Below are 22,728 nucleotides of genomic sequence, written 5' to 3' on the forward strand. Positions count from 1 at the left end.
TTTATGCATTTGCATTAGTTGTTATTAATTTTAAATGAATTGTTATTAATATCTAAACAATAATTGTTACTATTTGAATATAGTTTGCTAGTACTTCCTCCAGTCTTTATTATAGGGTACATTTTAGAAATGTTATTTAGTCTTTAATACAAGGCATTTGATATAGTATTAATTATTTTTTGTTAATATTATCTTTATTTAAATTCATTTACTATAAGAGAGAATGTAATGTAAATTTAAAATTTTTTTCATTTAGATAGGGATAGAATTAAAAATTTATTTTATTTTTAGATAAGGTTAATGACTTAACTATCTCTTAATTATTTCAGCAAGGTAATTAAAAATGTCTTATACTTTGCCTGGACTATGATATAAATCATAATTAACTAATTCATAGTTTTACAAATAATGTTAGTTGAAATTTTATACTTTTAAAAATTTTTACATCTTTTCATTTACTTTTCATTAAATATTCTATATACGAACCTTAAAAATAATAATTAAAATTTTAATATATAATTTTTAAAAAAATAATAAATAAAGTAGGAATATAGTTGAAAAAATAAATATAAAAATTATTTAATTTCTTATATTTTAAATCAAGTAAAATTTTTAATTTTTATATTGTGATCTGAAAGAAATAATAAAAATTGAAAAGAATATTCATAAAATTAGTTGTCAATTTTTAAAGCACAACAACTCAAATTTATGGAGTTAAATATGTAACTACTTATTTTCATTGGTTTTTGCGGTTGTTGGGCATTTAATGGAATTAAATATGTAACTAACATTTTATTTTACCATCCTATCTCAAATGATTATACTAATTTTTAATATTAATATATATTAAATTATTTATATAATTTTTCATTTAATAAATTAAAATTTATATTTTTTATTATTTAATATATTAAATTTTATGTTATTTAAAATTTTTGTTGCATATATATTTTAAACATTTTTAACATATTATATTTATATAATAAAAATTATGAATGATAAAACATTTCCTTTTTAATTTTAATACATTCAAAAAGTATCTTTTATTATATCATACAGAGAATCATTTAAGAAGTTCAATTATTAAAATTTTAAAAAGAGATATAATTTTAAATTTTTATATTTTACTTATATTTTATTATTTATTTTTATATTTTTATTTTTTACTATTTTAAATTTTTTATAAATAAAGTATAAAAATTTTAAAAGGATTTAAAATAATAAAAATAAAAATAAAAAATAAAAATATTTAAAAAATATAAAAATTAATAATAAAATGTGAGAAAAGTATATAAAGTTAAAGTTATATTAAAATTATATTTTTTTAAAATTTTAAAAAAGAAATGCTCTTTCTCCACTTTTATTCTTATTAATAAAAATGGATCAGTAGCCCCACACACATGCTCAGCTGATCAGTGCGTGTAAGAATGTCATTACCTAAACAAAAACAACGAATAATGATCTAGCAGAGGCAAGATACATTGATACTCTAACCCGTGAGTGTGATTGTAGGTTCATGATTCACTCTCTGTCAAATATTTGATCAAACCCAGAGCGCCTTAATTAAACCATCCATCTTCCAGATATTGGTCCTTTCTATTCTCTCGCATTCTTTTCTGCTGTGCTCGCACTTTCCTCTAGCATCTCATTTTCAATTTTTCCTCTTTCTATCCTTCTAATTTCTTGCAGACCATGAGCTAACTTTTTCCTCATCTCATCCTCCTAGAGAAAGAGTTGCAAGATTCTTTTCTTGCAATTCTTTCCTGTCACTCTCCTTCTATTTGCAGTGGGTGGCGTCTGTGCAGATCAGATCTTCCAGTGTGCTCTGTTTGTGAGGCAGGGCACCTAGAAGATGGAGAAGCATCCGCATGCGGCGTTTGTGTTGGTGGGTTTGCTTGTGCTCACTATCTTCCGTACTGCGACGGCGGAAAATCATGTCTCTGCGGTCGGAGATCCGGGAATGCGGCGAGATGGACTCAGGGTTGCCTTTGAAGCTTGGAACTTCTGCAACGAAGTTGGCCAAGAAGCTCCTCGCATGGGTAGCCCAAGAGCTGCTGATTGTTTTGATCTTTCCAGTAAGCCAAATCACATAAACCACACTGATTAACACTCACATTGTTCAGTGAATTCGCTCTATAATACTGTATTAATTGTTCCAATTTGAAACCATGTCTTGTGAATCTTATTGTTGTTTCCCCTTTCAAACCCTCTCCCCTGTATCCCAAAATTTCCAATCTACTCACATTTTAGTGATCACCTCTTGTGTTTCCTAGAAAATCTATAGATCTTATTCTGTTGTTAAAAGCTGAATCTGATTCTAATGAACAGACACTCTGAAACACAAGGTTACAGAAGATGATAACAGACTAGGGGTAGGGAAATCTTTTCCAGGTCTGAGTCCAGGAGATATGAACGACACAGACATGTATGCGGTTGACAAGGAATTATATTTGGGTTCGTTGTGTGAAGTGAAAGACACCCCAAGACCTTGGCAATTTTGGATGATTATGTTGAAAAATGGAAACTACGACACACGTTCCGGTTTATGTCCTGAGAATGGGAAAAAGGCTCCTCCTTTTAGACCAGGAAGGTTTCCCTGCTTTGGACCTGGGTGTATGAACCAGCCTATCTTATGCCATCAATGGACCCAGCTTAAAGATGGTACATTGCAAGGAAGTTTCAGTGGCACTTATGATTTGGATTCCAATTGTGGGGATAGAGAACGTGATGGCCTCTCTTACTATGAGGTAGTCTGGGAAAAGAAGGTCAATGTTGGAAGTTGGATGTTCAAACATAAGCTGAAGACTTCAAAGAAATATCCATGGCTGATGCTCTACCTCAGAGCTGATGCGACCAAAGGATTTTCTGGAGGTTATCATTATGACACAAGGGGAATGCTCAAAATTGTAAGTAAAAGCTTGTTTAATGTAGAAATGCTATCAGATTCGATGTTCTATACTTGCACTTTTTTCTGATTAGCCAATCGTGTTCATGACTCAGCTTCCAGAGTCACCCAATTTCAAGGTAAAATTGAGTTTAAATATCAAAAGAGGTGGAGGACCCAAGAGCCAGTTCTATCTCCTAGACATTGGAAGCTGCTGGAAGAACGATGGTTCTGCATGCGATGGAGATGTTGTTACAGATGTCACCAGATACAGTGAGATGATCATCAACCCAGAAACTCCAGCTTGGTGCAGCCCAAAGGGTTTGGTAAATTGCCCACCATATCACATCACCCCAGACGACAGAAAAATATACAGAAACGATACCGCGAATTTCCCATACTCGGCTTATCACTATTACTGTGCCCCAGGGAATGCCCGGTACCTGGAGCAGCCGGTGAGCACTTGTGATCCCTATAGCAATCCTCAGGCACAAGAGATAGTTCAGCTACTTCCTCATCCTATTTGGGGTGAATATGGATATCCCACTAAAAAAGGGGATGGTTGGGTTGGGGATGCAAGGACTTGGGAACTTGATGTTGGTGGGCTAGCTAGTAGACTCTACTTCTATCAGGTCAGATTACTAGCTAGCTAACTCCTTTTTTTTTTTTTTTTGCTGCTATTGAAATGTTTCAAATTCAATGCAAGTTTGTGTTGTGTGTTTGACAAATATGAAATTTGTTTGGTGCAGGATCCAGGGACTCGTCCTGCTAAGAGAATATGGACCTCCATTGACACAGGTACGGAGATATTTGTTAGTGATCAAGATGAAGTAGCAGAGTGGAGTGTAAGTGACTTTGATGTTATTCTAAGACAACCGAACCAATCTATCTGATTCACTTGCTTTGGATATTTCCTTAGCCATTCATTCTAGGTAGCCAACCCTTGTCACTTAAGTCAGGAAGGCATGATCATTTCATTCTTGACTTTCCTTGAAAGATTGATTGTCAAGCATAGGAGGAGGGCCCACAGTGTGGAATTTGGAACCTAACTTGGTTGGCTTTTAAATGCATGTAGGGAAGGGAAAACTCCCCCCCCCCCATGACTCTTTTGTTGGCCTTCTGTATTGTCTTTACCTCAATTTTAGACTATTCAAAATTCTCTCTTTTAAACCTGTTACTTTACATCCACATAATATTCCTCAGTGGCTTTAGGTATCCAAATGATATTTTTCAGTGGAGGAATAATCATGATCAATCAAGTAAAGGATAGACAATTGATCATGTGATGTTAGGTGGTTTTGTGATCTTACCAAATGAGTTTCAGAGCTTTTTTTTTTAGTTTATTTATTAAAAAAATTACTTATTTTTTTGAAAAAAAGAGTTTTATAATGTTTGTTTAAACTTTTTAAAAAAATTAGAATAAAAAAAAGCAGGTTTTTGATTATTTTAAGAAGTTACTTTGAGTAGCTTTTGAAAATAATCTAGTGCGCGCGCGTGTTGTAAAATTTAAAAATAATTAACTAATAATTATTTTTTATTATTGTAACAAAACATAAAATTATGTCTGCATTTATAAAATATTTATAAAATAAATTTGTTTTTATAAAATATTTAAACTATTTAAAAATTATTTATTTTTTAAATTTTAAACAAACAGACTCTTAAAAGGCGAAAAATGGGATATAAAATGTAAAACCTTGTAAATATTGGAAGGAGAGTATGGCAATTTGATTTGGCTTGAAATAGAGGTAATACCATGTGGCTTTCGCTTTTTGAGACGTAAAAAGTGAAAAATTGATGTTAAAAGTGAAACCTTGCATTGTAAAAATTGAAAGCTTGGCAATAAATGGTTTGAACAGCGAAAAATATAATAACATTAATGGGATCCTTATTGGGTGTTCATCACGCCAATGAGCCCTGGGAGCTCATTATGGGACAGTTCATTCCAGCCTTTCAATTTGACATGAAATTATCCCAGCCATTTATTCAGAATTGATATTTATATATTTTTAGTAGTGTGTATCAAAATAAAAATGTATAAAAATTATAAAAAAGTTTAATGTTAAATTTGAAATATCTCCTATACTTATTAGGGGAATGAAACACTAATGATGCTCGTCAACTTATAATATTTGGATCATTCAGATTTAATTTTTTTTTATTTTTATTTAATAAAATAAGAATTTATATGTGGAAAAAGAATGAGAATTTATAAATTTTTTAATTAATCTATCTATTACTAATCAAGATAGTGCGTTTGGACAATTCAATTTAATATTAATTTTTTTTATAATTTTTCAAAGAGTAAATAGGCTGAATGGTCATTAAAAATATATTAACTAAAAATTGTGGAACAAGTTTATGAAAATTCTGGAATGTGACTCATTTATAATCAGTTGAGGTTTGATTTTTCCTTTTTATCCCCGAAACAAATAAAAAAAAAACTTGTGTAACAGAGTAGCAAAACTCTCATAACTGAATGATCATAATTATGGCCAATTTACAACAAATATTTGAAAATTTTTTAATACTTCACAATCAACTAAGTGGGTATAATATATTTCAGATTTAAAAATAAAAATGAGATTTCAAATTTGAGAAGGGCATTTTTGTCATTTTAATTTATTCTAACTATTAATTTGATCATATTGCAAAATATTTAAAATGTTGAGCTGTTATATTTGTTTGATCCTATATAATAGGTTATAAATGCAAAAGTCTCTTTTTCAAAATTAATTATCCATATGTAGTGTTGACAGTACATGTTTAATTTGGAAGGTCAAATTTATTTTTTTTAATTTTTACTCTGAACAATTTAGATATACTTTAGGCAATTCATATTTAATATTAATATATTTTTATAATTTTTATTTTAATGTACATAATATTAAAAATATTTAAAAATCAATTTAAGATCAAGGGTAGGGATTATTCCATGTTAAAATGAAAGGCTGTTATGAGCTTTTCCAATAACGAGCTCTCAGTGCTCAAGCACCGAATGAAGATCCAACATTAATGCTCTTGTATTTTGTGTGGTAAAAAAGTTGAAATTGGGGGATGCCGGAAACTTATGTTGTAAGAATTGGCAATTTTTTACATAGATCTAGTGTATCACATTATCTAAACTAAAGAGATAGTGTATTGAGCATATACAAGAATTTTTCTTTTGATTGAATTAAAATTAGGAAAGAATAAAGGGTAAGAAAAAGCTTTCATACAAACTAGATATGACTTTAAAGCAGCATCAACTATAAACTCAAACTTCCAGAGCCAAAAGGGAGGGCTTTACAATGATAAATTATCAGCTCTAATATTAGGAAATGACTGAGATTCACAATGATAAATTATCAATATAATAGCATATAAAGAAGAGAGAATTATATTAAAATTTTACCTAAAAAATTAATTACTGTATGATTTAAAATGATCAATATAGTTTAATTTAATTGTTAATAGGTATTATAGTAATTAATTTCTTTATATATGATTTGGTTGTAATTCTCCTTGTAAAGAAGGTCAAAGTTGAGGAAAAATAATGTATTTTCATTGAATAAGTAAACAATATATATGCGCACACAAACACTATTTTATTGTATTTTGACTAGATGAAAAATAAAGTATTAACAAAAGAAAGTAAAAAATAATAATAATACATAAATTAAATTCGTGACAGAACGTGATTTCTTGATAATGAACCCATGTCCTGTATCATCCCAAGTATGTTTTTGTCCTATTTAGCAAAGTTCTGTCTCTTATTTTAAAGTTGAGATTGACATAATTTGATCCGATCAGAATTGGCATAAGCATGAACACCCTACATGTAGTAAACAATGTGTTAAGGGAAACTTCCTCCTTGTTTTGAATAGAGCAGCTTGTGCAGCTTCTCCTCCAAAATCTGTTAATTCAACATTACATTACTCCCACGGCTAGTGGTGGAGTTAAGACTTAAAATTAAGAAATGCTAGACAACTCAATTAAAAATTAATAATTAAAAAATATTATAATAATTTTAAAGAATAATTACATTAGAGAAAAATTATAATACCATAAGTAAAATTATGCATATTTTTATTTGGAAAAAATATACTAAGGATTTATTTGGACAAAAAAGTATGTTGAGAAAATTAATAGAGTTTAATTTAAAGAAAGAGAAAAGACAATCATTACTTGCAAGGATGAATTTAATTCGTTGTTCTTGAATTTTATTATAAAATAAAAAATTTTTAATCCATTTTTTTAATAATATGTTTAATGAGTATTAAATTTTTTGGTTTAAATTTATGAGATATGAGTTAAAATATCATTTATTTGAGAAGTTTTTAAATTCAAATATTTTTTTAGTAAGCCTAGAGGATTTAAAATTCTAAAACTAATAGTACAAGATTGTAATTTTTATATATTATGCATACAATTTTCTCTATGTGAGGGGGTGTATTTGCCTCCTCAAATACACATAGGTCTGCCATTGCTTATGGCTCAACCTACCTTTTTTCTTAGTTCTCTCTCAATTTTTTTTAAAAATATTATATACATTAATTTAAAAAATCCCAAAAGAACGTTGGTTAAATGGGTTTGTATACTTCAAAGAGAACTGTCTACCTATCACAAAAAGAAAAAAACTATCTATCTCAAATGGGGGGTTTTTTTTTGGGGCCAAAATACCTTAAATGGGCAAATTAAATAATAAAATCCAAGAACAACTAACTTTTAAAACTCTTACCTCCTTTTCACAATTTTTCCCCAGTTGAATCCCCCCTCAATTACACATATGTGCCACCATCCTCAACACTAACTCAAAATAGGTATGTGTGGTGAAGACTCTTGTTACTCATATAAATGATTAAAAATTTAAATTCAAATTCTTATATATATATATATATATAGCAATTTAGTTAAAAAGAGTGTACCTTTTACTTTTCATCTCTTGCTGTTATGCTCCTTGTCATCTTCACCTTCATGTATTTAAGTAGAAAAGTTTAGTTAAAGTGAGCAAAAAAAAAAAAAAAAACAAAGAAAGAAAAAGAAAAAGAAAAATTTATTCGATTATGTAGTCACCCCATCTCATGTTAACTCTTTGGGATGCCTTGGGGTTTGTTTATAATATTTTGACAGTAGTTTACTCTTTAAGGAAGGGTTCCAAGATGATTGTTATAGGCAGACACTATCACCAGAATGTCGCAGTTTATGTATGAGGTTTTAATGTGTAAGATCATGTCATCAAGATATCTTAGATCAATCTATTACTCGGTCCTCTTTTGGTTCACCTTTCATTTCCTGTTTGTGCGGACTTACCTTTTCCTTTCCAAAATTTCCCACAATACTTTACTTTTGACTTTTGATTCGAATATCCTTTTCTAAATATTAAGTATTAACAAGTTTAACCAGCATTATTTATTACTTTATTTTCCTTTTCCCTTTTTCTTTTTATTTCCACCAAGGCAACAATAATCACGGTCAGATCTCGAAGTCAGGCCCGGCCATTACCGAAATTTATTACTTTATTAACAATATATATTTTTTTTTCTCTTTCCTTCATATCTGGTACAATTTGTGTGTATGGCCAGACTTTGGGATCATGTTTTTGGGGTGGCTGTTTTCTGTTTTTGTTTGTTTGTACGTGAGAGAATGACAAATAAGAACGCTTTGAAAACATTAATATTAAATTAAGATTTTTTAATACCAGCATTCTTAAATTAAGCATTTCTTCTTTCATATTTTAGTTTTAAAATTTTTAATCTAATATTAATATTTTTATAAAGTCTTTTTCTTTTCATTCTTCCTTTATACTTTGTAGGTGTTAGCTTTTCTTTTAGCCGTGTATTCTTTTTTTTTTTTGGCCAAAAAGCTGTGAGCTCTGTTTACTTTGCTCCATTGTTGAATGAAGGCTCGGTTTACATTTAAAAAAAAAAAGAGTTTGCTTTTTGACTGTATGGAGGTTGTCGCTCTACATTTTTAGCCGCGTCATGCCCTTTCTGTCAAATCCTAGGTCCCTCCACCACCACCGTCATCATTTTCTTTGTAAATTTCTCACATGGCATGTCTTCTTGTATTATTAAGTCTTACAAACCGACCAATTTAATAATCAAAATTATAATTGTAGCTTATTTGGTTATAAAGAAAATTTTTTATCGAACAGAACATGATATTAGTTTAAAAATTTATAGATTTAATTAGCTAAATTGACTAGAATTTCAATGCGACTGTTATTAGAGGGAATGATTAAAAAGAGTTTTCTCTTCAGAAATTTTTATAGATATAATTGGCTACTTTACATGTATTAATAAAATAATTTTAACATGTTTATATCTTAGTTTTTTATGTTTTTAAACATACTCTTAATTAATCCTTATTTTTTATTTTTTAAAAGTTGTTAATTAATCTTAAAAATTTATAAATTTTTTCATGTAGAGAAATGCTACATTGAATATTCTGTAAAATTTTATCTTGTGTTAAGTAACTAAAGGAGTAATTTATAAGCATGTTATTTCTAATTGAATTCTCATAATCTGCATATACAATACTAGGAAGTAATATTGAGAATAATAGTTGCACATACAGCAATGAAAATATTTTTTTTTAATTTAAAGATAAAAATATATTATTAATTTAAAAATAAATAATTACTCTATTAAAAAATATAATTTAATTAAAAATACTTTATATTTTTTAAACAGAGGGAGTTATGATAACATTTTGACCAAAAAAATAAAATAAAATAAGGATAACATTAATAAGAAGGGAAAGATAATATTAAAAAATTAATAAAATTTTATTTTTATTACATTATCTTGCAGTTTGTATCACATAATTACTTTTGAAATTATCTTTTAATATAGAGAGAAAGTAATATTGTCTTTGTAGTCTGTATCACATAATTACCTATAAAATTATCCTATAACATAGAGAGGAAGTGGTATTGTAATATTTATAAGAGTGAATAATAAAGGAAATTTTTTTATTTTTTATTGATGTAATATAAAATGTTTAATTTTAAAAGAAAGAAAGAATATATTTAATTTTTTTTATCAGCAGAAAATATTTATTTTTATTAACTAATTCTATTAAATTCTATCAAACGTCTAATAAAGCTCTTTGGCCCCAAAAAACATCCAAATAAAAGTGAAAGTACCAATCGCATTGTTATGCATGATTCTTTGCTGCATCACCGTTATCTTTTGCTTGCATCTCATTTCCTCTGCTTCCTCTTCCTCAGCTACTCTGTTCTTTCAATTTCTTGCTCTGTTTCCTTCTAAAGTCCTAGTTGCATTTAAAAAAAATAAAATAAAATCGTGGGGGGTTTTTTTCCCCCTACTATCATTCTCCATTCCTTCTTCCCCGTTTTCTATTCAACTTGTTTTCATTTTCCAGTATCAACAATTTTTTTTAAAAAAAGTATCTTTGTTCAAGGGTCTCTGTTCTTGTTACCTCTTATTCTGTTTGTTGTTTTAAAAATCTGTCCGAAAAAGCTGGAAAAAAATAGTTGACATTTCGTTTAGAGATTTTTTTCTTGCAACTCTTCTTCTGTTTGTTGCTTCAAAAATCTTTGAACCAAACAGAAGTATTTTTTTTGCTCATCCTTTAACTGTTTTGTTTTGCCTCGATCTTTAGTTCAGAGATTTCTGTTCTGGTTACTCTTCTATTTGTTGCCCTGTAGATCTTTACAAAAGCAGAAAAAGCTTTCCCATCCTTAATATTTTTTTTTTTGTAAGTTGACGTATTTGTTAGAGATTTCTTTTCTCTTGCAACTCTACTCTTTGTTACTCTTCTTCTGTTTGTTGGTTTTCAAAAATCTTCTCAAAAAAAAAAGCAGAAAATATTTCTCATTTCTCATCCTTCAAGTTTGTGCTTGAGTTGGTACTGTCTCAGTTTGTAGTCCATCAGAGTCAAGAGTTAAGAAGTTTCGTTTGTGAATCGGGTAAAGTCCTCCTCCTGATGGTTAGAACTTTTGGATTTGATGATTCATGACATGATTTGCTTTTTTTTTTCCCCCTTGAATATGTGTTGATTCTGAACGACAGAAATTTACTTGTCAAGCAAAGGAAAGACAATTTCAACAAACACCTCTTGTTCACAGAAATTGGGGTAAGGTCCCTTTTAGTTCTGTATTATCTTCACGTCCTCTCTTCTTTTTCCTTATTTAAAGACAACCCTTTTTATCTATTATGTACATACATGTATTGTCTTTTATTCAGATTCAAATCTTCAGTTGTTATTGGTAAAAAAAAAAAAAAATTCAGCTCTTATACTTCATTCGTCTCTCTCTCTCTCTCTCACATACAGACTCGCGCACACTATCGGGTGCATAAAGTCAAAAGCTATTTCTTCAAACTCGATCACAATATATTATTTGTCATATGGTTGAAAAATGTAGGTTATTAAAATTTGCCTCTGGGTTTAAAAAACCAACAAATATAGCATTGCTTTACTTGTTTCCACTTTCTTGTCTGTACTTTTTTTCTGTTTGCTCGGAGGCTGAGGTAGGCTGTTTGGTTTTTGATTTGGTTGGATCTATCGTTTTTTATTCTTGAAGTTCACTGCAGAAATATTGAAGAAGCCATCAACAAATCAGCAAAGAAAGTAACTTTCTCGCTGGATATCTACAGCTAAGGTGTGTTTACTTGCCGCTTTTGCATCAAAAAATGGCTTCTTAAGGCACCTATTTCTCTGTGTAACATGCCTTGATATTTGTATTTGTATTATTGAACATCAAATCAGGAAACAAGAATGGAGATTCTCAGTAACATTGCTGCAACAATAGCAGGGTATACTGTGGGACCCAATGTCCGGCAAGTGAGATATTTGTACTCCTACGAAGACAATTTCAAGGAGCTAAATGATCAAGTTCTGGAGCTGAGGATAGAAAAAGAGCTTGTCGAGCGTGATGCTGAAACAGAAAGAAGGGCTGGAAAAGAGATCGAAGATGATGTGAAGAAGTGGCTGAACGAAGGTGATGAGGCCTTGAAAAGAGCTCAAGGATTGTGTGAAGATCCTCGGCGTGTGAATGCAGGATGCTCCAGATGGCGCATTCCTAATGTAAAGTCCCGATATCGGCTTAGCCGAAATGTAGAGAAAATGGCAGAAAACATTGTTAAGCTGCTTGGAGAATGGAAGTTTGATCAAATTGGGTACCTCCCTCCTTTCCCAACCAGAGAATTAATTTCTGCTACAAGTGATAGTGTCAAGCTTGAGTCAAGGAGCTCAATGAAGGAGGACATTTTGTGGTCTCTAAAAGACCCTAAAGTAAGCAGAATGGGGGTCTATGGATTAATTGGGGTGGGGAAAACCACTCTAGCTAGAGAAATTGTTGCACAAGTTAAGGATGACAAGTTATTTGATGAAGTGGTTATGGTGACTGTATCACAAATTGTAGATATTGACAGAATTCAAGATCAGATGGCAGATCAGTTGGGCCTTCGCTTTGAAGAGAAGTCCACAATTGGAAAAGCAGGCCGCTTATATGGGAGAAACAGACAGGAGAAAGCTATCCTCATCATATTGGACGACATTTATAAAGAACTTGATTTGGCTAAATTGGGAATTCCGTTGCAAGATAATCACAAGTTGGAAAATTCTACGGAGGATAATTATCGGGGCTGCAAATTGTTGCTCACTTCCAAGAAACCAAAATATTCTACAAAAAAATGTTACACAAAAAGATCAGACTCGAAGTTTTAAGTGATGAAGAATCTAGTAGATTATTTCAAATGATGAATGATGATGCTGTCAAAGATGTCGAGTGGCAAGATATTGCAACCCAAGTGGCCCAAAGTTGTGCTGGCTTGCCTGCTGTGATAGTCACAATGGCCAAGTCATTAAAAAACAAGCCCATTTATCATTGGAAAGATGCTTTGAAAAACCTGAAAAGAGCTGCTCGTGCAGAAATACCTGAGATTGTTTCTGCAGCTTTGGAATTTAGTTATAATCAATTGGAAGATGATAAAGCCAAGCAAGTATTCTTGCTTTATGCTGTTCTAGGAACGTCCACATGTGTTAGTGACTTGTTGAAATATACATGGGTATTAGGTATATTCAAACATGTAGATGCCATTGAGGATGCAAGAGACAAACTTTACAAACGATTGATGACTTGAAGTCAGCTTGTTTGTTGCTTGACAATGATGCAAGTACAATAGTGATCAAAACGCATGATATCATATGTGAAATAGCCACATCAATTGCTTACAGGGATCTATTTGTTTTCACAATGAAAAGTTCAATTGGGTTGCAAGATTGGCCAAGCGAGGATTTTCTTAAATTGTGTACCCAGATAATCTTGGATCCATGTTGTATCCAAAAACTTCTTGAGAAGTTACATTGCCCTTGTTTGAAAACGTATAATCCTTGTTTGGAAATTCCAAACTCCTTTTTCAAGGGAATGAGAAACCTTGAAGTGTTGGATTTGACTGGAATGATCATACCAACGTTACCTACATCTCTTGCCACATTGACTGAACTTAAAACATTGTGTTTGGATTAGTGTTATTTGAAAGATATGGCTGGAATTGGAGCCTTGAAAAATTTAGAAATTCTTTGCTTCCTCCATTCATCTTCAGAAGAGTTTCCTAGTGAAATTGGACAACTGGCTCATCTAAGAATGTTGGATTTGAGTGGTTCTGGAATTGAGGTCATCCCGCCTGATGTTGTATCCAAGTTGACCAAACTTGAGGAATTGTACAAGGGCACTGTCTCAATAATTAAATGGGAGGCAGAAAGTTCAATAAAGCAAAACAAAAAAGCTAGTGCCGTTGAGCTTTTGCATTTGCAAAGCTTGAGTACTCTAGAAATTCAAGCTGAGACTTGGAATTTACTGAGGGACATTAAGTTAGAGAAGTTAGAGAGATATAATGTTGTTATTGGAGACAAGTGAGAATGGCCATATGACAATAAGATCTCAAGGTTTTTAAAGCTAAAGCTTGATACTAGCATTCATTTAGAACATGGGATTGAGACATTGATAAAAAGCATGGAAGATTTATACTTAGAGGAAGTACATGCAATTACGAATGTCCTTGTCCAATTGAATGGTGAAGGATTTCCACAGCTAAAGCATCTATACATAAAAAATAATGGAGAGATTCAGTGCATTATCAACTCAATGGGGAGGAATCAAACTCATTTTTTGTTTCCAAAATTGGAGACACTAATACTTCAAAATCTCCCGAAGTTGGAGGAGATATGTCATGGTCCTCTGACCGTTCATCAGTTTGGAAAATTTAGAGTCATCAAACTCATAAGTTGTGGGCCGCTAAAATTGAAGTCTCCGAATGGCATTATGTGAAGAATATTGTGTCTGTGGAAAGTATGAATAGTAGCATGGTCATCAATAAAGTTGAATTTATTCCATTGCGATGCTTGGCTTTGCAATATTTACCCGCAATAGCCGGTTTTTGCTGCTCTGATAGCCCAACATTATTCTTTGATGCAAAGATATACTCATTTTGTTGCATTTTAATATTTCTCATGCATTTGTTATATGGAAATTAGAGTAGTGGTTTTAAAACAAAGATCATATAATGGAAAATTTATCTGTTCAAAATTTTAAAATTTAGCTGTGTAGTTATTATCAAGATGAGCTTAATTGTTTGTATATATGTATATAAAACACACACGCACATCATATGTTTGTGTGTGTCTAGTTTTACAAAAAATATTATCTGGTTATGATATATTACAAATTTCAATAGTTGATTAATTTATAAAATTGAGTGAACAGAGATTTTGATGACCACCCCATTTTCATCTAAAAGTAGAGACTGTTTCCTTTTATGGGGTCTCCCAATTTGGGAACTTAATTTGTACTCATTCATATAATGTGTCAACAAGGTGATTGTTTTGTGCATATATTGGATTAAGATTTAGAAGCAATATATATATATATATACTCCCTCCGGTCCCATTTATAAGTTCAATTTTAGAAGGATGTATTTGGTCCCATTTATAAGTCAGGTGCGTCTTTTTAGGTAATATTTGAGAGGTATTTCCAAAATTACCCTTCATGAGAGAGAAAAAGTAACAGGACATTACTTTTTAGATTTGTTATATAGGGGCATGTTTGGAATTTTACTTACTTTTATTCCTTGTACTTTTATTGTATTGGTATTGATGAGGTTGGTAGAAATGACTTATAAATAGGACCGGAGGGAGTATATATTTTGGTAGGTTTCATTGCCAAATTTGGAGGCTTTGAAATTGAGCTCGATTAATTTGGACAAAATTTGGGATGATTATCAACATTCAGTGGCCACTTCTTTTCGGAATCTTGCTAATTTGATCGCGGACGGCTGTGGCAGCCTGCGGTATTTGTTCTCAACATTTGTGTTTGAAAATTTGAAAAATCTCAAGCGGCTGGAAATAAGTAAATGTCATGCGATGGAGGAGATAATAGCCACTGAAGGAAGTAACAATGGGATTATGCTGGCTCAAGATCAGGTACTATGATTTTGTTCTTAAGTTATTTGGAAGTTGCTGACATTTGTATTTCATCTCATAATAGTTTTAATGAACAAAAAAAGTCTTAAACACGACACTATCTTATAAAAGTAGAGACTCTGTTTTAAGCACATTCATAATAGTTTTAATAAATAAAAATGTCTTAAGCACATTCATGTAAATATGTAACATATATATTATTAAGGTTTAATTTCTTTTTAATTCGTTGAGGATCAGTATTATGTTTATCATACAATATTCATGATTTGTTGGGCATCAAATAGGCTGGATTTCCCAATCTGGAGGAGATCATGATAAATGACGTGAAAAACTTGAAGACAGCATATCACTACCAATTTGGCAGATTGAAGACATTGGAAGTCAACAAATGTGAGAAATTGGAGACTATTTTTCCATCAGGTTACATGCATGAAGCATTAAGTCTTCAGTCTTGAGATATTGAGTGTTCGAGATTGTGCTTTAGTGGAAGAGATATTCCAATTCACTGCTGCTAATCGAATGCATACACAAGAGGTGACAGCAGAGCTGCAAAATCTAGAAATAGATGGACTGCCAGAGATGAAACAGATATGGAGCAATGATCACCAAGGACTTGTTCGCTTTTCCAATCTACAATTTATGCGCATTGAGGACTGTAACAAGCTGGAATATATCTTCCCCTTCTTCAAGGATCTTCCACAACTTGAATATCTCAAGTTAGTTTTGTGTGGGATAAAGGAAATTGTTTCAATGAAGGATGGACCAGTGGATGAAACTTCCATATTTGAGCTTAATCATCTCACCTCCCTTATCCTATACAAATTGCATGAACTCAAGGGATTCTATGCAGGGGTTCATACATTAGAATGTCAATCCTTGAAAATATTGTCTGTGGTATTGTAGGAAACTAAAGGTATTCAATAAACATGCAAATAGATGCCAGCAATTCTGTTGATGATCGATTTCATTTCTCAATGCGACAACCTCTGCTGACAGTTGAAGAGGTATGGGAGATATAAAAGCTTTTATCCTTACTCATAATATCCACCTCATAGTTTGTCTCTTAAATTTGTGGGCACAACATTGCGATATGTTCTGTTCATTTATTTTGCATCCCGTTTTATGAAAATCTTCATAGTACTTTCTTGTTACATTTCGCAACTGTAAATAACAAATTTATATCCTGTTATCTGTGAACTCTAATTATTCTCTTTTTATCAAGTCACAATGCAAAACAATGACTTTGTAACTTCTAATGATGGAACTTTGCATTATTCAATTATGCACCTTTGTAGGTGATTGGCAAATTGGATGAGTTGACCCTGCAATCTTGGGATGCTAAAGTCATATTGCATCACCAAGTTCCACTGCACCTAGCCGCTTTTCAAGATGATGAAGCAAGTTCTCTGCACTAGTTTCTCAAGAATGCACCCAGTCTCGAGAGTCTAACTGTTTCGTTCAGTTCCACGAAGGAGATATTTTATGATGAATTGCTAACCGACGAGGAAGGATGGAAAACTATTAGCACTCGACTTGAAGCATTGTGGCTAAATTGTTTACCCAAACTTCAGAATTTATGTAGAGATGGAAGACAAATTCACCATGTTCTGGAGGTTCTTGAAGTCTTAGGCGTGCGAGAATGTTCAAGTTTAGGAAATTTATTTCCCTCCTCTGCAACTTTCTGCCACTTGACATACCTGGAGGTGATACAGTGCAACAGTTTGAAAAGCCTAATGACCTCATTAACAGCTGGAAGTCTTTTCAAATTGCAAAGGATGAAAATAGAACAGCGTGATTCCCTCGAAGAAATTGTGACAGAAGAGGTGAATGAGACAGAAAATGACATTGCGTTTAACAGTTTGTTTAGTTTAGAGCTGATTTATTTGCCAAGGCTCCATAGCTTTTCATCAAGCAAGTGCCCCTTCAAGTTCCCATGGTTGGATAGAGTTGTTGTTAGCCAATGCCCCAGGATGCAGATTTTCTCCCATAAAGCAATAAGTGCATCAAAGCTTAAAAAAGTACTAACAGAGGAAAAAGACGAGGGAAAATTCTATTGGGAAAGAGAATTCAATGGAACAATTAGCAAGATGTTTCTGAACAAGGTGTGTATAATTTAGCCATACTAATTTTGAAAGTTGCAGAATGAATTAAAATAAATTGTTTGATGTGCCCCAATGTCCTGATATTATGTGACTGACACTATAAATTCTTTTGTACAGGTTGCATTTCAAAGCTTTGAGCGTTTAGAGCTTTCGAAATATCCAATGTTTAAAGTAGTGTGGTATGGCCAGGTTGGGCATCAATTATTTTGCAATTTGAAATCTTTGGTGGTGTGAAATTGCCGTTGGCTTTCGAATATTCTTCTTTCTGGAAGTATACTAGAAGCTCTTTCAACTTGGACGAGCTTGAAGTGTGAGTGCGATACACTTGAAGCCGTGTTTGATTTGGGTGATATAGATGAAAGAAGAATGAATGCGAGAGGAACTTTTCAGTTGAAGAAAATGAGACTGAGTAATCTGCCAAAACTCAAGCACATATGGAAACACGATTCCCATGAACTTGCGAGCTTGGGTAATTCAGGGGATATTCATGCCAGTGAATGCCAAGCATCGAATGGATAAGATAAGGTATGATCCATTATCTTAATTTGGGTGATAATTTGGACCAAACTTAATAGACTAGCTAGAATAAGACCAAAAAGTTTAGAATTGGTCTGAAAACAATAATAATGTTTTAATATTCAACTCAAGCCAGATTGAGTTGGGGCTTGGCCCAAATATTTTTTTTTCAAAAAAGTAACATATATTAAATATTAATTAATGTTTTAAGTCATAGTTTATTTTATACTAACATACTCTCTCTGTCAAAAAAAAAGTATTTTTAATTGAATGTCACCTCTAATAACTTAGTTAACTATTTTCAAACTAATATTATCTTTTCATATTTATTTTTATTTAATAGGATATTTCATTTAAAAATAAATATAAAGTGATTCATTGATTAAGGACTTTGTTTGAAAAAAAAAACACATTAACTAGGCCAAATTTTAAAAGTTTAAATACATATTAATAATATGAAAATTTCAATAAATACATAAATTAGGCCAAATTATATTTCAAACACATATGGAAAAAATTAAAAAATGAAAATTTAATTTAATAATGAATAAATTTTAATATAATTTCCATGCTTATTTTGATGTAAATTTTATTAACATTAATTATTTTTATTAATTTTAATATTTTGTGAGAAAGTATTTTAAATATAACCATACTTAGTTTTATGAAATTTCTTAATTTGGGACAAAAGAGTAGAGAATTAGATTACAAAGGAAAATTAATAATTTTAATATAATTTCAATTAATATAATTAATTATTTTTTAGAACTTTTAATATAATATTTTTAACGGTTTTTGAAATTGGATTAAAATATAGATTTAGAAATGGAGAGAATGTATTTAAAATTTTAACAAAACTCAATGAAAGTCATTGTATTTTACTTTTAAATTATTCTCCCCCTAGGAAAATTTGTGGAGGTTCTAGAGTCGAACTGTGTGCAAGAAAATAGATATTAACATCTTAAAAAGGCTCCAAAATCATCTCATTTGGAATATGAAAGGTTGAAAGCCATGGATTCAGAGCTTATGAATCAACATTCTCCAAATACGCCTGGTTATATTTTAATTGTCATGATAAGACTTTTTGTAAAGTTGATAGGTACCTAAGTGGGATGAAAATCCTATCCCAAAAATTAGCTGTTGAAGTGGGAGAATCAACCCATTTATATATCTCATTAAGCATCCTATACTACTTAATGTGGGATTTGGTATCCTATTTTACTAAGTCTCCATCAGAAGCACTTCTAGCTTAAAGTCTTACCTTTAATTTGGATGGCATAAAAATAGAAAGGAAAACAAGGAGGGAAAACTTCTAAAATAGTAAAATATAGGTTTTAAAATGAAAATTTCTCCTCATATTTTTCTCTCCCCCTTATTTTCTTCCCAGTTTTGGAGTTGCTAATTATTTTAGGCCGATCCACCATCGGCCTTAAATATTGAAAGGCATATCAAATTATTACGAATTTATTGTTTTTAATTAAAATAGAAATAGTTTCTTGTAAAATAGGCTTCTAACGAAGACTTGTACCAAACTGAATACATTCTAGAAAAAGTAGCACAAAGAGAACATACAAAATGTAACTCATGCTCTGCATTTTTTTAAACAGGTCTATTTTAGAAGTTCGGATCATTTGAAGCTCATTTCATCGAGTTTGTTGACATTGCTACGTTCATTAGAGGAGCTACAAGTAAGTGATTGTGATTCGTTAGAAACAGTGTTTGATGTGAAGGTCATGGACGACAGAGAAATGCATGTAAAGGAAGAAAGTCAGTTGAAAAAGCTAACTCTATTGGGACTACCGAATCTGAAATATATATGGACTAAAAACCTTCCAAAAATACTCGGTTTCAAAAATTTGCAGATCTTAACAATCGATGAATGCCAAAACATGAAACATGTTTTCGGTAACGTTACGCCAAGATCTGCAGCAGCTCCAAGTGCTTGACATACGTTCCTGTGGCATTGAGGAAATTGTTGCAATTGAAGGAGAAGGACTAGAGGATCTTGAGTTTGATTTTCCAAATTTGACTATCTTCAAGCTATATTAGATGTCACAATTGAAGAATTTTTATCCAAGAAGGCATAATTTAGCATGTCCTTCATTGGAGATGTCTATGATTGTGAAAAATTGGAAATATCTGACTTTAGCCATTTGGATTCCCAGCATACATCAAGGGTGGATGAAATTGACATGCCAACTCAACAAACGTTCTTTTCTTTTGAAAAGGTACATGTATGCTTTTTTTTTTCTTGGTTGATTCTTACAAATGGATTTTTGAGTTAAATCAAGGTAAACATAAATATTATCACTGTCACAAATTTATTAAATTATTTCATGAATTGAAGATTAAATACTGTTATTTATATATTTTTGTTTATTAGGTGTCACCGACTTTAAAAGAGTTGGCATTAAATGAAAAAGATTCTATGAAGATATTGAATAGTCATTGTGAAGCAAGTCTCTTTCATCGTGTGGAGGTGCTTATTCTACAACGCTTTGAAGAAACTCCAATAATGTGGCTAAATAGGTTCCTTGAGAAATTCCCTAATATTACAACACTTGAACGGCGTTATAGTACTTTCAAAGTACTTTTTCCTTCCAAGAAAATTGGTTATTGCTGTTTAAAAACGTTGTGGCTTTATAAGCTGGAGCAACTTGAGCAAATATGGAATGATGACGACTCTCTGTAGTTGTCCTTGAGGAACTCAACGTGTGGGATTGTCCAAGTCTAACAAGCTTGGAACCACCTTCAATATCTTTCACAAGTTTAACTTCCCTAGAAGTGAAGGATTGCAAAAGGTTGACCTTTTTAATGACAACTTCCACTGCTAAAAGTCTTGTGCACCTCAAAGAGTTACGCATAAGAAATTGTGGGATGATGGAGGAAGTTGTGATGATCGATGTAGCAACACCAGAAGAGATCACATTTGAAAGCTTAGAATATATGGAAATGATTTCTTTACCTTCTCTCAAAAGCTTCTGCTCTGGCGAACTCACTTTTGCATTCCCATCATTTGAATTATTAAAAGTGAGAGGATGCCCCAGAATGCAGAATTTCTCATCAGCAGCCATTATAGGCCCAAGGATACTATTGAATATAAATTTAACAAGGCATTGGACAGAAGACCTTAATGCTACTATCAAACAGCTGGTCACGGAACAGGTACAGTGAACCTAAATTATTGTTGTATCCTATAATTTAAAGCCAATGTAAAATTTAGGCTGGTGCTCTTTTTAATATTCATATTCCACATGTTTATTTCTTTTCATGTAGAGAAGCAATAAAACCACTACAGCACAACATTCTTCTGCATGGTTAGTTCAAACCAAGAAAAAGATAAGAAATATAAAAGTGGATTGTATAAGAGTATTTATATAACAATAAATATTTCTCCTATTGAAGTAAGTAGACAGGACATAGAGGGACATGTAGTCCGATTGAGATGAAATAGAGTGCTGTTTGGCTCTCGTATTTTTAATGGTCACATGGCTTCTCATATTTGATAGTTTTCTTTTGTCAGAACCAGAGTCAACATAGCTTCAGCATTGATATCTATTTTCTCCGAAACATCTCTATTTTTAATTTGATACTTTAGAAATAACGGTGAACTTGAGAAAACATAATTTGACCAGAGGCAAATGTTGGATTTGCCATATCTATTCATTTAATTAGTGTTATTTGCATTTTTGTTGCAGTTTGGACTTTAATTTCGTTAGTCACTCATCCGGTTATAAAATGAGAAAGCGAATTGATGTTACCATAATCGCTCTCTTGTTAGCAGGAAGTTTCAGATTCTGATGAAAGCAAATAGTCAAAGCGATGCAGTGTATGGAATATATGAAGATGATCCATTTTATTCTCGTTTCTTTTCCTTTTGTATTGGTCATTATGTTTGAAATTTTCTTTCATTGAAAAATGAAAAAGGAAAAAAATTGGTGGTCTATTGTATTTGACAGCTTGCTGCTTGAACAATACTGGATTGATGAAATTTTCAGTTTACATTATTAAGAAGATTAAACTGTTGTTTCAGAACACATGTTTAGCTTGAAGGCATGTATGCAGAATGGAGTTGATGATCTTCATCTATATTGGATCTGTTGGTAGTTGGTACAAGATGGGAACGAGAACGAAAAAAACTTGGAACACAACGTCTCTCTTACATCAGCACTTTTTCTAGTGCATTCTCTTAAACAAACTGTGTTGAAGGGATGGAATCACACAAGGTTATGTGACTAGATCGGATTCAAGCATTATTAGATCCAATTAAGAGTAACTTTTTTAAAGATATTTTCTACGTTCAAATGAACTCTATCTAATATGAGATTTCTTAGTAGGTGGCCCTCTATGTTTTTTTTCTTTTAATAAGTAAATTGCTAAATTTGGATTTGAATGTCTGGGTTGGATAAGAACAGAATCATGAAAATCATGCTAGGCTCAAGGCTTAGCTATGGGAAGAAAGAGACACAGAGAATTCATATAAAACTATAATATAGGTGAATGTTACCTGCCAAACACAAGCATATTGATGGACGTAAATAGATATAGCGATGGATTTTACTAATCATGAGAATCTATACCTAGTATGTGTTGGATATTATAGAATATCTTTAATATTTCAAAAGGAGTTACTATGAAATAAATTATTAATTACCATAACCCCATACTTAAATATATTTATTTAACCTTTTTATTTTTTTGTAACCATTTTTTAATTGTTATTAAGGTGGTTTTATTGCCCAGCATTATAAGATCTGCCTATAAAAGACAGTGCTTGCCACAGGTTTAAAGAGAGCT

The 22,728-nt window shown here is 31.6% G+C and overlaps 3 protein-coding genes across 5 annotated transcripts; all 3 read left to right on the forward strand.

Annotated features, from left to right (window-relative positions):
- Positions 1–1,470: 1,470 nt before the first annotated feature.
- On the forward strand, positions 1,471–4,061 carry LOC129288494 (uncharacterized). The gene is made up of 4 exons (XM_054925105.1): positions 1,471–2,075; positions 2,329–2,906; positions 3,001–3,516; positions 3,634–4,061. Exons 1-4 carry the CDS (start codon positions 1,853–1,855, stop codon positions 3,775–3,777), a joined length of 1,461 nt encoding a protein of 486 aa, XP_054781080.1. The 5' UTR covers positions 1,471–1,852; the 3' UTR covers positions 3,778–4,061.
- Positions 4,062–10,042: 5,981 nt separating this feature from the next.
- On the forward strand, positions 10,043–22,255 carry LOC129288370 (disease resistance protein At4g27190-like). 3 transcript variants are annotated; one of them, XR_008587987.1, is made up of 9 exons: positions 10,043–10,799; positions 10,903–10,966; positions 11,425–11,492; positions 11,600–16,317; positions 16,609–17,415; positions 17,533–17,940; positions 19,539–20,159; positions 20,315–21,096; positions 21,965–22,255. XR_008587987.1 is itself a non-coding variant. In XM_054924906.1 (4 exons), the coding sequence occupies exon 4, from the start codon at positions 11,609–11,611 to the stop codon at positions 12,557–12,559; it is 951 nt and encodes a 316-aa protein (XP_054780881.1). In that variant the 5' UTR covers positions 10,043–10,799; positions 10,903–10,966; positions 11,415–11,492; positions 11,600–11,608; the 3' UTR covers positions 12,560–16,107. The 3 variants fall into 3 exon arrangements, 1 of the variants encoding a protein (XP_054780881.1); XR_008587986.1 differs by lacking the exons at positions 16,609–17,415; positions 17,533–17,940; positions 19,539–20,159; positions 20,315–21,096; positions 21,965–22,255 and having other exon boundaries at positions 11,600–15,313; positions 15,598–16,107; XM_054924906.1 differs by lacking the exons at positions 16,609–17,415; positions 17,533–17,940; positions 19,539–20,159; positions 20,315–21,096; positions 21,965–22,255 and having other exon boundaries at positions 11,415–11,492; positions 11,600–16,107.
- LOC129288293 (uncharacterized) lies at positions 16,240–17,934 on the forward strand. The gene is made up of 5 exons (XM_054924807.1): positions 16,240–16,317; positions 16,609–16,727; positions 16,776–17,415; positions 17,533–17,594; positions 17,688–17,934. Exons 1-5 carry the CDS (start codon positions 16,240–16,242, stop codon positions 17,932–17,934), a joined length of 1,146 nt encoding a protein of 381 aa, XP_054780782.1.
- Positions 22,256–22,728: the final 473 nt, after the last annotated feature.

This window comes from Prosopis cineraria, unplaced genomic scaffold (genome assembly GCF_029017545.1).
Source record: "Prosopis cineraria cultivar Desert tree isolate PC_DT_omini unplaced genomic scaffold, ASM2901754v1 PC12, whole genome shotgun sequence".
NCBI lineage: Eukaryota > Viridiplantae > Streptophyta > Magnoliopsida > Fabales > Fabaceae > Prosopis > Prosopis cineraria.